General features: G+C 39.2%; 1 protein-coding gene across 1 annotated transcript; it reads left to right on the top strand.

Annotated features, from left to right (window-relative positions):
- Positions 1-3,188: 3,188 nt before the first annotated feature.
- LOC149839548 (glycosyltransferase BC10-like) lies at positions 3,189-15,844 on the top strand. Its single transcript, XM_090004173.1, has 2 exons — positions 3,189-4,622; positions 14,921-15,844. Exons 1-2 carry the CDS (start codon positions 4,122-4,124, stop codon positions 15,551-15,553), a joined length of 1,134 nt encoding a protein of 377 aa, XP_089860299.1. The 5' UTR covers positions 3,189-4,121; the 3' UTR covers positions 15,554-15,844.
- Positions 15,845-16,412: the final 568 nt, after the last annotated feature.

Here is a 16,412-nt window from a genome sequence, read left to right as displayed (position 1 = left end):
AGTCATAGCACATGCCTGATTCTTTGTGCATTTAGGAAATAGAATACCAATTTAGACAAGTTGAGCAGAGCAAAGCACGTAATTGATCTTGGGTTCAATTATCCATGGTAAAGGTGTCATGAACGGTTGAACCCCGTACCGACAAGCGAGTCCCATTCTTTAGAATTATCCTGCATTTTAAAACAGAGATAAGTTATTTTCAAAGATCAGTTTGACTTGCAAAAGTAAAATTTTGCAATGAAAACAATAACCCATTAATTTGGATCTAATACCTAGATTCATATTTCAGATTCAATATCTGAATTCATCTTTGACTCATGGGTTCTATGTGTGAGACCCAATGGCCACACTGGGAGGATCCAACACTTCTAACATTTAAAATGATGGGACATTGTGAAATTAAGTTTGGTATTATATTCTTATAAAATTTTGCATACAGAATTTAATTGCATATTTAGGCAGCAGAATCAACAAAATATTTTCTTAACTAACAGACATAAAATGGTAATGAGAATACAGGCTTACGTAATTATTGCTTTGATAAAACTAAATCATTAATAAATAACGATCTGTAGTACTTCCCGATTCAAATATTTCAGAAATCCACACAGGTAAGGTGGGTAAAATGTTATATTTTTTGCGTGGAATTTAGTGCTTTATGGTATTTTTTATGTGTATAATCTTTCTAAGTCTTAAGTATAAACCTTTAACTTTGTGGCTTAGTTGCTCCAGTGGGTACGCCTGCATTCACTTGGCCAGTTGAATCTTCCACTGGATTTCCAAATGGTTTTTTATTTAAGCTGAAGTCATTATAAGTATTGGTCAGGTGCTATTTTTTAATTTGCAAATTTGACGTGATTTTTTTATCTTGATTAATATATTACCCTGATTATTTAAAAATTAAGTTGCTTAGAAGCATCTGCACAGGAGACCGAAAATAATTTTTTCCTACCAACTGAACCTCACCAGTCATAATTTACCTTTGTTTCAGGTTTTGAAATTTTCTTCTGTTAGATTATTCATCTTGTGCTTTCCCCAAGAAGCATTTGCTTTTCTATCTTTTCTGCAGCAGTGTCCCTTCTGTCCTCTACATCACCAACGAATCTGAATATGACCCCATTTTTGAATTGGTGAAGTGAGTGCCAACCATGTTGGATGGCACCCCTCAGCCTCTTTTCAAATGGTTAGTTCTCATAAGAGGTTCTAGTATATTAGGACTAAGCCAGATCAGAACATATATGGTCCCAACTCCCAACAATCACAATTTGATGAGAGATATGTTGGACCAATAGGTTCCTAAACGCGGTTTGGTTGGGTTTATGGAATCAAAGAGGTATATGCGCTAAAAAGGAGGGCTTGAACCTCCAACCTTGTGAATCTCACTTGCTCTACCCACTTGAGCTATTCCAGCCCATCTTTAAGCATGAGATTTGTCACGATCTTCTCTTAGAGCGCATTTCTTGATCTATGTTATCTCTTGGTTTATATTCCTTGCCATGGCCCTGGCTCATTGTATATGCAACTAAGGAGGATTTAAAGTAACTTCACCATTAATCATGCAAATCACGTTACACATACAGCCACTAAATTATTGATAATGGACTTGTAACCTCCCTTCTACATTACTCACTTTTAATTAGGGGTGGCAATCGTGTCGGGTTGGCGGGTTGAGGGGTCAGCATACCTCAACCCGAACCCAACCCGTTTATTAAACAGGTCGGTTGTGGCAAACACGAACCCGGCCCGTTTAATAAACGGGTAACCCGACACGACCCCCCAACCCATTTAATAAATGGGTTGGGTCGGGTAAACGGGTTCTCAGGTTCGCGGGTCGGATTGGCGGGTTGACCCGCCCGCCTAACCCGTTTATTAAACTGGTCAGCCGGGTTGGCATACCCCCAACCCGAACCCGTTTAATAAACGGGTTAGGCGGGTCGACCCGTTTATTAAACGGGTTGGCTTAAGCCCAACCCGAACCCGCCTAAGAGGCGGGTTGGCGGGTCGTGTCAGGTTTTGCCACCCCTACTTTTAATAGGCCTACCATTTCAGTGACTATTGAAATTCTCTTTACGAGACCCTATGGCCACACCTGGATTCGATACTAGAATCCAACAATATATCAGTGTCAGGATTTTAGGAGGGTAACCTAAAAGCAATCGATTTTATAAGGAAATAAATAAATAAAAAGGAAAGGTCTAACAGCAAATTCATGTAAAGTTTAGGCTCATAAACATATGAAACATGTCTTACTTGCGGAAGTACATTATTTTGTTTAGGTGAAAAGTGCTTTTTATCGTCTGAGGATAATTTTCCCATGAGAAAATTATTTGAATTTCTCCTGATAGGAAAATGATTGGCACACTGCATTTCCAAGTACACACGATTCATAGGTAAGCAGCAATGCCATAAGTGCCTTATGTTTCTTATTTTCTCCTTCTCATCCACTTCTCAACCCAAACTGGGGAAACACACGATACTGTTCTACCCCACAGGCTGATCAGAGAACTTGAGCACGTGATCCCTCTCCAAAACTACCACCAACAACTAGTTTCTCACCAAGGCCAACTTTCATTAAAAAAATGTGTTGAAACCTCTTCCATTGGCTATTGGAGAACCAAGTCAAACCCTCTAGTCACAGATATCGTTCAGAATTTTCTTGACAGGAAAATGTCGGGATAATATAATTTTTTTTTGTTTTCTCGGAAAAATCTCAGGAAAGCTTCGGTATATTTAGATTTTAAAATATCTAAAATGCATAAAAGTATAGGAAACTATATAGGAATATCCATAAATACAAATATTCACATTAATAACGTAATGGAAACATGATATTTGGTGTTTTTCTCAGGATTATATCTTCTTTTAAAAAATCCCAAGAAAAAATATAGAGATATTTAAAAAATGACCCATATTTGTGACTATGGTCAAAATAAAATCGAAAATTTAGGAAGCAGATCAGGTAGTGCTGAACATGAGTTTTTTGCTCATGCCAACATTGTGGCCATCTCTTTGCATTTTGGATGAATGCCACTTAGCATATAACTGTTCTATTGACTTTTTAACTTTTCAAAATACAAAACAGACTGGCTACGATGTTGGCATGAGCAAAAAAGTTCATGTTCAGCATGACCTGATCTGCTTCCGAAAATTTAAGTACGAGTCTATGCGATGGTGCATACAACGTGCTGCAATCAGGGCTAACAGAAAACGTACATTGGATATAAACATTTAATGAGTTACATAGGCGGTGGTAGGCTCATTTTTTTTTTAAAGCACAGACTCCCATGTAAATCGCAGTTAGCTTCGCCGCACATGGTCGTAAGACAAAGTTTGGTTGTAATCTACGATTACAAAATTGGTGCTTACCTAATACAACATTAAACAACACAAGAACGACTGAATGAATATGAGACCGCATAAAGCCTCTCTGCTGATACTGAAAAAGGGGTAATTCAAAGTTTTAAGACATTTCCAGGGATTTCACCTTACTTTATACAGGGGTGGCTTCATCTGCAGGTTTTCTCTAACCGCAAGCTACCAATCAGCAGAAGACGGATGGGCAAAAAACAGAAGAGCTCGTTGGTTCGTGTAACGCCATTCGTTGGTCGTCAAGAACCGCTCATCAAGGTTGGCGGCCCAAGTGAACGGACCGAGCTGGGCTACCGCCTTTTGGCGTTTTTTCCACACTTGAAAACGATTTCAAATGCTCTCTCTCTCTGAGTCTTCTTTTACTTGAATGATTGGTGATCTCTCTCTCTCTCTCTCTCTCTCTCTCATATGTATGATTTGATAGTGATTACGTTGCCGGGTGGGAATTGGGAAGGTGTATCTTGCTTGGTCCTGTCCTAGTTTTGGAAAAAGAAGAAGAAAGAATAGCTTCCAGATTTGGATGTCCAAGGCCTTCTTTCTGAGTCTGTGGCGAGATTATCGTACTCCCATTCCGACCCGCAACTCACCAAAGCCCTTCTGATGCAGGCACCCAATTGAGTGCAATTCTGATAAACTGTACCCACTTGTTCTCGTCTCTTCTCATTTTGGGTTCCCCCAAGTTTGTTGGATTCCATTTTTTATTGGGGAAGGGGGTGAGGGAATCGGATTGAGGTGCGCGATACGGAGTTCCCATGGCAGACGACAGCCTTCGAAGTCAGAGAAAGGAATGGCCTTTGAATCTGATCAAATTCTTCATGCTGTTCGTTGTATTGGGGGCCGTCCTTACGCTCCTCAGCATGCACATGACTCGCTATTTCTGGATCCGAAACATGTTCTATCCGACCGCCGCCTCGCTGCCGCGCGTGGTGGAGAAGGAGAAGGAGAAGGAGGTGGTGCCCAACAATCTCGACCGTTGGATCAGACCAACCAACAGTTTGATGCACACCATGACGGACGAGGAGCTGTTTTGGAGGGCCTCCTTCGTCCCTAGCATGAAGAAGTACCCCTTCAGGAGGGTACCCAAGGTGGCCTTCATGTTCCTGACCAGAGGGCCTCTTCCCCTCTCCCCCCTTTGGGAGCGCTTCTTCAAAGGGTACCGAGGCCTCTACTCGATCTACATCCACTCTTTGCCGACGTATCAAGCCGATTTCCCGTCAACCTCCGTCTTCTACCAGAGGCAGATCCCCAGCAAGGTAAGAAATCAATGGTTTTTCTATTGTATGCCTACTGCTACTGCCCTCTTTTATACTTTACAAATGGAATGCACGATTGAGTCAAGCTACAGCTCGAGAAGAACAAGGATTCGTATAATGGTATTGGAGGAATTCACAAATATAGTATGTACATTTTCAGTTGACCTTTCCACCATAAGAGACTGTTCTTTTTTCTTAGACCACGCACATTTGTGTACTTCTTCCTTTCCGCCGTTTACGGTTGATCCTTTTGGGTTCTCGGGTTGGGCTTGATGAATATTAGGAGAGGCAGAAGATCTCGTGTTCGAAATTTGACTGGTGATTATCAGTGTTGCAGTTGTTGTTTCAGGATGATGCCTATTCACGTGCTGTTTTCGTTTTGCATTTTTTAAGGAATATTTGTTTTTTACAAATATTTGTTTTAAGGAATATTTGTTTTTTATAAGGAATTCACAAATATAGTATGTACATTTTCAGTTGACCTTTCCACCATAAGAGACGTTTTTTTTTTCTTAGACCACGCACATCTGTGTACTTCTTCCTTTCCGCTGTTTACGGTTGATCCTTTTGGGTTCTCGGGTTGGGCTTGATGAATATTAGGAGAGGCAGATTCGTTTTGCAATTTTTAAGGAATATTTGTTTTTAAAGTTTCGAAAAAAAAAGTTGGCGATCATTCATTGCTGCTTGCAATTGTTTGCAGTTTGCTTCAATGTCTATGTACTCTGTAAAGCTCAGTGTGCTGGTAGGTGGGTAGATTATTTTTGTGCTGCCATTCTTCCACCAGATGGTGTTCGATGGTCCACCAAAAGGATGCCCCCAGTCATGGACACAGTTCTCATGTCTTTGAAGAATTTTGGATTCTTTCAAGGGGTTGGTTTCACATACAACATACTTTTTTACTTGCAATCACCAAAAACTCCTACCTTATTTTCCTTCAAAAGCATATAAGTGGCTGTAGATATTTTAGGCTTCACTCTGTTCTGAGAAGTTTGTGAAGATATTCATGAAAGCCCTAGGTTCCTAGACTTGTAGAAACCTGAAGAAGGCTGCATCTTGAACTGTTTCCCTGTTTCACTGTTTTTAGTTCAAAGACATGCAAATCCTAGATCGCATAATCTTTGCCCCAAATCCATTCATTCAGGAGGAAGGAGCTTGCTCAATCTTCTATAACATAGTGGAGCACAAGCAGAGCTTATTTGAAACATATTCCCCAAAGCAACTTTGTAGATTTTGGGGTAGATAAGACTATTTTTGTTTTCTGTTGCTGATGATGGAATGATATTTGGATAAGATTACCTTGAAATCCCATATGAAGAATGTGGATGACCAACCTTTGCTATTAGATCCCTTTTAATGACTTTATATCCTGATATAAATAATTTGTAAACATGTTGAATCTGCACTATGTTGATGCAAATTGCCCAAAGTGATGATTGAGGTAATGGTTGTAAATAGAACTATCTTCCTAGTTAAGTACCTTTGGTGCCCCTCATTTGGGCTGCTCGAGGCAGCCTATGTCACACAGACACTCCATTTTTCCCTCTGTACCTGTGTCGACACACGTGTCCTTGTGTCGACATGCGTCGACACCTGGATACACCATTTTACCCTCCATACATACAAGTTTGTATTCAATTTATAACTTTATATTTTCAGTATATAATATATATTTTAGATATAGCATATATCAGTGTTGTTAAAAACGCACCTCAAGGTGCAAAAAGCGCACGCCGCCTTGAGGCGAGGTCCTTTGTGCCTTGAGGTACACATATAAAGCGTAAAGTTAGTGAGGCGCACACTTCGTAAGCTATGAGGCGCACGCCTCATGGCGAGGCACACTTCATTTTTTACAAGTCAAATAGTCTCTCGTCTCTCGTCTCTCGTCTCTCGGCTCTCGGCCTCCTCCCTCTCATTTTCTCCCTCTCGCTCTCCCTCTCTCACTGTCTCCCTCTGTATGTCCCTCTCTCTGTGTCTCCCTCCTTCCCTCCCTCTGTTTCTCCCTCTCACTCTCCCCTTCTCTCTCTCTATCTCTCCCTCTCACTCTCCCTTTCTCTCTCTCTCTCTCTATCTCTCCCTCTCTGTGTGTCTCCCCCTCCCTCTCTCTCTCTCTCTTGTTGTCTCTCTCTCTCTCTGTGTGTCTGTCTCATCCTGTGAGCTTTATCTAATCAATTTGACCCCATGGATGTGTTCAACATGGTATTTTTAGGAAATCATAAATTGGATAAAGCTGTAATGATGTAAAAACATGATTTTTTCAATTGTGAAATGTTGGTATGTTGCATTTCTTTTATTTATTAATGTTATTTATATTTTTACATATTTTTTTTTTAAAATTGAGGCTTACGCTTTACGCCTCGCTTCAGTTTTTGGTGGAGCGCTACGCTACGCCTCAACGCTTTTCACAACATTGGCATATATATTTAGATTATATTCAGTTTATTTTGAATTTATTATATATATATATATATATATAGCCGTGTCCCCGTACCCACATTTTTTGGAATTGCCATGTTGTACCCTCCGTACCCGCACTTGCACCCGTACCAGGTGACATAGGAAGCAGCTCCTTTAACATGATTTTTAAATTAATTGCAGCCCCATATGATCCAAATGGAGTCGGCAGTGTTGGATATTAAAGAAAACTAACTTAAATCATGGGAAGACTGAATCAAATATGTGCTTCCGTAACATATCTATGGATCAAATATTTAATAACTTAGAAGACTTGCAGACACTATGTTTGGAGAGTCCAGAGTTGTGCTAGGTTCATTTTATTTTGTTTGCATTGGGCTTGCGTTGTGTTCCATTTTATGTGAATCAAGGCCCAGGTTTGGCTAATGTGGATCCAAGTGGGAAGTCATCTTGCATATGATGTCTTTAGTTATGTTGATTGCTGGAAATAACCAATGAAGAGGTAACTCTTAAGAGGCCCTTCACCCTCTAAGGGAAGGAAGACACCAGATAGAGGTCTCTCTCTGCCTCACCCTCCTCTTCTTCGTCCTCTTCATGCCTTCTTCTCCCTTGTCTTCTTTGTCTTCTTCTTTCCTCTCCCTTCTTCTTTCTCTCTATTTCCATGTGCAACCTGGCCACAAGCTAGGCATCAAATAACTACCACTAGACGACCAACGTCCTGGTGGCTTTCACAGCCAGATGATGTTCTACTTGGCCATTGACTGAGCAGGCCTACAGTTTGATATCAACTGCTTTCAGACTGCGCTCAATCAGATTATACAACTGGTACAAGAGCAGGTGATGTTCAATTAGAGAACAATGGTGAAAAAGTGGAGGTAGTGGTTAATGCGGTCGAGGAGCAGCAATGTGAGATACAATTGTGTGAAATACATGATGAGGAGTGCATAGTTTGTTAGAAAGTAAGCATGAGACGACTATGCCCGTTGGCTTGCTACACCAAGGTAGATTTTTACACCTCATGTACGGCATACTTCCTGCCCTTTTATACCTCCCTCACACTTTGTTTCTTATGTATCATTCTCTGCTCAACTGAGTTTTTCTTACTTTATTCTATTCTTATGTTGAACCTAGTTGCTACCATGTAGCTGCTACCAATTTAAGTGGCAATAAGTTATTGAAGAAGAGTTGGCTATGCTTGAGATGATGCATACATGAGACTAGTTAAATTGCTAGCAGAAAATGTAGCAATTGGATATGGTATACAAGATAAGAGCCCTGACGGATGAAAATATTGAGAGATACAAGGACTTGTAGTTAAAGGCTATAATCAATAATTTGGCACTGATTATGCAATGACATTTACATCCGTACATGGCAATCACAACTATTAGATAGTGGAATCTTTAGCAGCTTGATATGAAGAATGCATGTCTTAATGGACAGTTGGAGGAGGAGGTGTATATGCAGTTACCACCAGGGGTAACTGAGTTTGAAGGTAAAGTATGTTTGCTTCACGAAACCTATTAGATAGTGGCATGAGCTAGACATGCCAATGATGAAAACACATACTAAATTTAGTTGAAGTGAATTGCATAGTTAGACTTTGTAATGGAGAGCCACTTAATGATCCAGATAATGCATCTGCTATTGGTAGGAAGTCTCATCTATTTGACTATCTCAGCAAATGAGAAAGTTTACTTGCATCATTGGTAATGTTATTTGTTGCCGCAAAGTCTATGTATCACAAACCATCTCTAGTTATATGCATATTGCAATTGAAAAAATAATGCAATAGAGCAACACGAGCAACCGCGTTATTTTCACTGCCATTGTTAGACATGGCACTTATAGAAGGTCACAGTCCATGTATTCTTCTAAAGCAAGCATAACGGGCATTGTTATTCAGATAATACCAACAATTTGCAAGTACATGCCCATGAGTCCTATAATATGTACAATGGAGACCCTTGTTTAGGTCAATATTTGAACAGAAAGAATCCCATATCAACTGAAGGGTTTGCAAAACTACCCCAACTAGTGATAAATCTCTTTGCCACATGGTAGGCCTCTTCATCTGTTTCCTCGACCATGTGTTGGAAATTTCAAAATGTTACACGCTGCATCTCACTCTTCCACATTCCTAATTTTATTGAGCTAGGGCGAAAAGATGGCCTTATACTAGAATAAATAGGAACATAAGGCATCAATTGTAAGTGGTTATTTTGACTTGATAGATGCAACAATGGTGTGAAACTATGATCTAGGCCAATGTTGTGAAAAGCGTTGAGGTGAAGCGAGACGCTCCACCAAAAACTAAGGCGAGGCATAAGCTTCGAGGTGTAAAGCGTAAGTCTCAATGTTTTTTTGAAAACTTAAAAAAAACTATAAAAAATATCTAAAATTATAAATAAATAAAAAATGCTTTATTGATGAAGCAACAACCAACAAGAAATAAAAATTCTCAAATAAATACCGAAAAATATGAAATTAACATGTAAAAGTAACATTAATGCAACAACTTTATCTATGTAAGTATCTAAGAAATAGAATATGAGCATTCATTCAATAAAAAATTAACATTAACAATCAATTGCATATTGGCATTAACAACCAAATGTTAATATATTTGTTCAAAACTCTTCAAAATGAGTGTGATAACATTCACAAGTGTAAATGAAAGAGCCAAAAAAATATATAAATGCTCATAGCCCTATGATATGAATTAGGGCATAGGCTCTTCTTGTGTCTCGTCATCATCAATATCTAAGTCTTCAATGTCATCATCTGAAGAATCCATATAAACAGGTTCTCCTTCATCCTCATTCTCTGACTCTTCATCATCTGCACTTTCTTCTTTTACATCCTCGGTCACTTCTTTTGCTTTTCTTTTTCCTCAAATAAAAAATCATGTATTAAATACTTATTTTATCTAATTAAAAAAATACATTTATATTCATAGCAAGGTAAAAGGAATATAACTTTACTTGGATCTCTCTAAGACTTGTCTTGCCTAGAACCACTTTGTGAATTATCAGGTGAGGTGACTTTTTTAATAGGCACATGCTCAATAGCGTTTATATCGAAGTTTGGATCCAACCATGAATCCTCCAACCAATTGGGATCACTAGGCAACACTGGATCTTTCTTCTCCACAATCCACTCATCGTTTGAGTCTATATGATCTAGACATATAGGGTCTTTGGTATCCCTCCTCATATTTCTCTCTTAATTTCATATTGTACATGACAAAAACCAATGCATTCATTTTCTCTTGTTCAAGTCTATTTTTCTGTTTTATATGCACCTATAATTTCAAATCATTGATAATCAATTATAAAATAATTAAACTTATATAAATGTATTTTAAAAATAAAATACAAAGTCACAAACCAATGAGAAAGTACTTCAATTTCTCGCACAACCCCATGCACTACACGTCAGACTTAGAATTCGAATTACAAAATTCATCAATTCAGCATTTTCATGCTCAAGTGAACTCCATCAATCAGTTGCATTCAAATAAAACAATAAAAAAATGATAAAAACATTAAGAATATTACAATTAACAAAATATTAACAAATAACAACATAATTACAAACTTACCAGGACTTTTTAATTTTTTTGTTGTAATGGTTGCCTTTCTACCAAACAACCCCTTTGTCTTTTTAAATGCATTGATTTGTGTTGTAATTTTCAACTGAACATTTGCATCGAAAACCAATTTTTCAACATAATCATAAAAGCCACTCGTAACTTCTTCATCCAGGTTGAAGTTGTCAGCATAATAAAATTGATGATTTAAATAATAGGGAGCTACATGCAAAGACTTTTCATCGTCTATGAATGATGTTCCAAATAGGTTTATATTTTCTTTCAACATTGTCAAGGTTCAAAGCAATTTTCTTCTTTGCTCTATCTATTGCCTCGTACAAAAATCCCATAGTAGGCTCATATGCATCCACTAATCGCAACACTTTCACGAGAGGCAGTGTAGCTTTAATTGCATATGATATGACAACCCAAAACTTATGATCATTAAGAACAATATAAAAAATGTTCTTAGCATCAGATTTCTTATAATAATTAGATCTAAAAATTGATGTCCAGGGTTGCTGCACTTAGTAAACGGAAAAGAGCATGAGAGCTTGCCTATTCAGTTGAGTTCTTGCACTTGTAGGGCTCAACATTCAAATCACAGTAGATCCTCACTTCACCTACCTGCTAAGCATGAGTTCTAAGATATGCATAGATCCATGGAAGGATTTATTAGGGATTAAATGTGATATGAGGAAGAGGCATGTGGAACATTACTGCCATTGTTTCCAGATTCACTGCTTGCTGGTATCTGAGGCAAAGACCTGCTACTAGGCGGTAGGGTCATTTGAAGTAAAAGGATTAGTCTGTGTATGATGATGGGTCATCAGTCATAATCTGCTGCCCAAAGAAAACGACCTAGTACTATAATCTGTACAACCTCAATGATGATCTCATCTTTGTTCAGTACTCTCATTCAGCCAGAATGCTAGCTGATAATGCAAGGGGATCACAAGGTGTCCTTCAGCGCTGTTTATGATTGAAACATTGTACATGCCAATCTTTGACTTTTTTGAAGGGCTCCATCTAAAATGATGATGACTGAAATCACCCCCAAGCATTCTTTGGCTACCAGACACCTTTATATCCCTATAAAATAATTTAACTACTTTAGGATGAAAGAAGGTGAATGTGAAGAAAAATGTGTCTGACTGAGCTACTCTTCTTGGTGAAATGTCTTAGATGATGAAAGGCTTCAAATAAGTACCAGCAGCTGTGAATCCTACTTTATCGGTGTCAGCATAATTGCTGACCTATCCATCCAGAAAGTCTGCAGTAGTTAAAAAGTAGTGCAATCTGATCAGTAATAAAGAAAATATGTCAATCACTAGATGACAGATTGAATAGTGGACATTGCAGGTTTATTAATAAGTTAGCTTAGTCATCTGACATACAGTAGGATCACATAAGCCTGCTCTTGAATTTTTCTTTGTTAGCCACTTAAAGGCCAACGTCTAGGTCTAGTTTTAATGATGCTATGGCCGTAGGCTTTGAATTTCAAGTATATTACGTTTCTCTTTCAGAAACCTAAGAAAATTTCTAGCTTTTCATTAGGATAAAGTTCCAAGAACTTTCTACCTAACCAAGCCAACATGGCCAGATATATCTCTATTTTTCCTACTTCGATATAAAGCATGAACCTTTGCTATATAACTGCAGTTATGGTAGGCAGTTTGTGAATAATAAGGATTGTGGAAAACTGTGCATATTTTATCTTGGAGCCATCACACAGGTGATCTATATGATATCTTCCAAATTGTGTTAAGATAGTCAATCAACTTTTTTGAGCAGTCTAGGTTATAGCCATAGGCTTGCTTCTATTTATTAGATAATGTATCACGACAGGTATTACAGATTGCAGTGGTTGTTATTACCTGACTTACTCATGTTGGTGGGGATCTTGTGTTAAGTATGAGCCTTAGACCTCCCTAGGCTTGTATCTTAGCCTCATTGTAGCATAGATGCCTTGGATAATGTTGATGAATTCATGTCCTTTGGCTCCTTTTGGCCGGGGATCTTGTGTTAAGTATGAGCCTTAGACCTCTCTAGGCTTGTATCTTAGCCTCATTGTAGCATAGATGCCTTGGATAATGTTGATGAATTCATGTCCTTTGGCTCCTTTTGGCCTCAATAAAGCTTTCTTATATCTGTTCAATTGAAGTTTTCATCCCAGGCATGAGATGTTATGTCCTTAGTGTGGTAGAAAACTATGGTGGAGATGCTTGTTCTAATACAGCTAATGTGTCCTTGGGATTGTGTGGTTTTGCACGGTCAGGGTCCTCGATGAATCTGTTGAAAGTTACTGGACTTGTCTTCCAGACATGTAGCTAAGGTTACTCTTAGAAGCATGGAAATATCCAGCCTTCAACATCATGGATTGTGGAGCTCATCATACCCAAGTATGCTGGTTCATTTTAACCAGTCATCATAATTACTAGCGCATAGTGCCAGATTAAACTTCTCTATGAAGGTCATATTAAATTCAAAGGACTATAAGAAAGCAATTTTCTTGGAAATGTCAATTCTCTTTAAATTGCCAAAATTTACATATATTTTACTGAGGAAATAAATTCTTTGAAATCTCCAATAATTTTTTATACCATCCCAGTAGAGTAGTATATATATTCGCTTCGAGCTAAAGAGGCTCTACCGTGCTCTGAGTGCTGGATCATGATTCAGAAGCCACAAGCCTAAGCAGATAATGCATTCAAAACAGGATTAACTATTGGTAATCGGTGTTTGGAGAACATGAGTCTAGCATATCTATTAGTCTGCATACAGCCTCTAATTTTTGTACTGAAAGAAATTTCATAGTAATGTTGATAGCGTGGCGTGTCTATTAGTTAACCTGAACTGTTCTCATGGCTGCATTCATCTAAGCGTCAATCATCTCCTTGAACATTGAACATTGGAACCATGTTCCATCATAATGGAGTCTTGTTAAATATGACCAATCAATGTGACCCTGATTCAGAAATAGAACTACACTTTTGAGATCTGTAGAGATTTCTATTTTCTGTTTCTGATAACCTTTACATGATTATGACCATAGCTACCGCTGGAGATTGAATAACGGTGCTTGTCAAACTCATTCCACAGAACATAGGACTGGTCCTTAAAGGGCCATAAACTGGATAAACACTGATACGGTGTTCAAGCTGCTCATAATAATGAAAGGAGGGGAATCTTACTGTCCTTGGAAAGGTGGATTTGCAAAGTCTTTGTCAGGTGGACAGTGATCTCATGGTTGACTTCTTCAGATAAGATAAATTTCACCCTTTAGTGGAGGGAATTGGATGACAAATTGTGTGTGCTTCACATCCAATGTAAAAAAATGATCTGGGATAAATTTTTAAGATAAAGACATAAAAGGGGCAATTGTCTTTCCAATATTCTTTATGGCATGACAGTGGTGAGCGATTTTCCAGTATCTGTTGGCATGGGTTTCTTTTCTTGATTCCTAGTTCTTGGCATCTCACACCCCTTACCACTCGCTCCACATGGATGATGTTCTTATTTGTATGGAGACTACTCTCCAGGAGTATTTGCGTGAATTTTCATCAAGAGTAATTCTTGCAGTTTGCTTCTATATACATTGAGACGCTCTTCTATATGGAAGTTTCAATGCCGTCATCTACTTTTGAACTGAGAATCCTTTTTGCATATAGCTGGTATTATCTTGTGAAGTTTTCACGCATCAAATTTAGATCAATCATGATTGCAGTACTTGTAGGACATAGTACTCGGCAGACTTAATGGCACTTTTATAAAGTTTCTGCTGTTTATTCTTCAAAGCTAGAAATATATTTCTTTTCTTTTTGTTTGAGAAAATTCATCGTTATTCAAAAGACGGACATTTTCCATTTATTCGGCTTGAAACGTTTCCCACAAATCTTCAGCTCCAAATGCATAAAAAGTCCATGCTTTAGCTTTGAACATCTCATGGTTGGTAAGTAAAGCCCATGCCGTAGGCATCCTCCTCGCCGCTTATCTTTCCGTAGATTCACACATATTAGTGTTTTAAGTTTTTGTGCTGGGATCCTCACTTGTTATCTATCCGTTTGCATTAACTCATGTCATCAGCCGTTCCTTGCTTCTTTGATCACATTGTAGGATGTCTAATATGCACTACAAGAAAAACCTCTTTTACAGGCGCGCGTCTCTCCAGGCACCCGCTATTTTACTCAGACTCCCAATTTGCTTCTTGCTCTCTACTTCCATCAATCGAGCTACTTTTGTTGGAAATACAAGGATGAGACATGCAAATTCTTGGGTTGTTTTGTTTTCCCAGGAGACTGAATGGGGGCAGATGAGCATGTGTGATGCGGAGAGGCGGCTTTTGGCGAACGCTCTGCTCGATCTCTCCAACGAAAGGTTCGTGCTGCTGTCCGAGTCGTGCATCCCGGTGTTCAACTTCATCACGGTATACAACCACCTGATTCGATCCAAGCACAGCTTTATCGGTGCGTTCGACGATCCCGGTCCGTACGGAAGGGGGCGTTACAACGAGAACATGGCCCCCGAAGTCGAAGTCGAGCAGTGGCGCAAAGGTTCCCAGTGGTTCGAAGCGAGTCGGAAGCTGGCGCTGGCCATTGTTGAAGACGTCACCTACTACCCAAAGTTCAACAACTTCTGTCAACCAGCGTGCTACGTGGACGAGCACTACTTCCCCACCCTTCTCACCATAAAAGCACCCAACCTTCTCGCGAACCGAAGCCTCACTTGGGTCGACTGGTCAAGAGGTGGTCCTCACCCTGCTACGTTTGGCCAGGCTGATATCTCCGAGGAATTCTTGCCAAGAATCCTCCAAGGCAATACCTGTCTGTACAACCACCGGCCATCCTCCATATGCTTTCTCTTCGCTCGTAAATTTGCTCCCAGTGCGTTGGGGCCGCTCCTGCAGTATCTTTCCCCCAGATTTTAGGCCGGCCGGAAAAGTCAGCTGTTTTTGCCTCTATGTACGTGTTGACACATCTAACTGCAACGTCGACTTTACAATGCTTGCTACCAGCAATCTAGCATAGCATCCAAAGTGCCAGAATTCGATCTATTTGTGGGTGGACTGGCACAGCTCGATTCGATGATTGGATTGCAGGCTGGCTTTGGGCTGGCCATTATTCCCTGGTTTGTAACAAAAAAATAATCTTTGAGCTTATTTTGATTGTACAAAAATTGAAGGAAATAGAGGGCCGACCTTGAGTTTGAATCTACTAAACTGAATTGATACCTGGGCGCTAACATGAAACGGGAGTGTGTCATATGGGTCGGGTTTGACCCAGACCCGACCTGTAACAAACCCTATAGGGTCAGGGTTTGGTGATAAATATGAGGGCCAATTAAAATCCGGGTCGAACCCGAAGGGTCCCATTAATATATGGAGTCGGGTATGGTTTGTGAAATTTTATACCAGACTCGGGCCCAACCCGAGTTCCGATTAAGATACACAATTTTTCAATGTAAAAATGATAAAAAATATTATTTTACTAGGTATGGTCGGGGTCTTGTTCATGTAATTCTTATTGGATGCAGGTATGATTTCTCTTATTGTGGGTCCAATTAGACCCAAGTCCGAACCTTTTCCACATCTCAAGTCAGGTTTGGGTATGGTTTTGCATGGGTTTGAACCAAACCTAACCAGTTGACACCCTAGTCATCACCCACCAGTTTTGTTTAATTTTATTAGAGTTTTTATTTTCTTCTTTTTTGTTTGGAGTGAACAGGCTTATTATTCCGATGATGATTTAATTCATCAAAAAATGATCATATTGTATGGAAAATTTGAC

The sequence above is a fragment of the Nuphar pumila genome, chromosome 4, assembly GCF_984573655.1.
Source record: "Nuphar pumila chromosome 4, dmNupPumi1.hap1.1, whole genome shotgun sequence".
Classification (NCBI taxonomy): Eukaryota; Viridiplantae; Streptophyta; class Magnoliopsida; order Nymphaeales; family Nymphaeaceae; genus Nuphar; species Nuphar pumila.
The sequence above is the reverse complement of the archived record's forward strand: the minus strand, read 5'-3'. Positions and strand labels throughout refer to the sequence as shown.

What these genes read in the sequence shown, in the direction of transcription:
- LOC149839548 (XM_090004173.1), top strand. Translation starts at nt 4,122, where the DNA reads ATGGCAGACGACAGCCTTCGAAGTCAGAGAAAGGAATGGCCTTTGAAT. An exon ending in AGAGGCAGATCCCCAGCAAG is followed by an intron (nt 4,623 to 14,920) that starts GTAAGAAATCAA and finishes TTGTTTTCCCAG; the next exon opens with GAGACTGAATGGGGGCAGAT.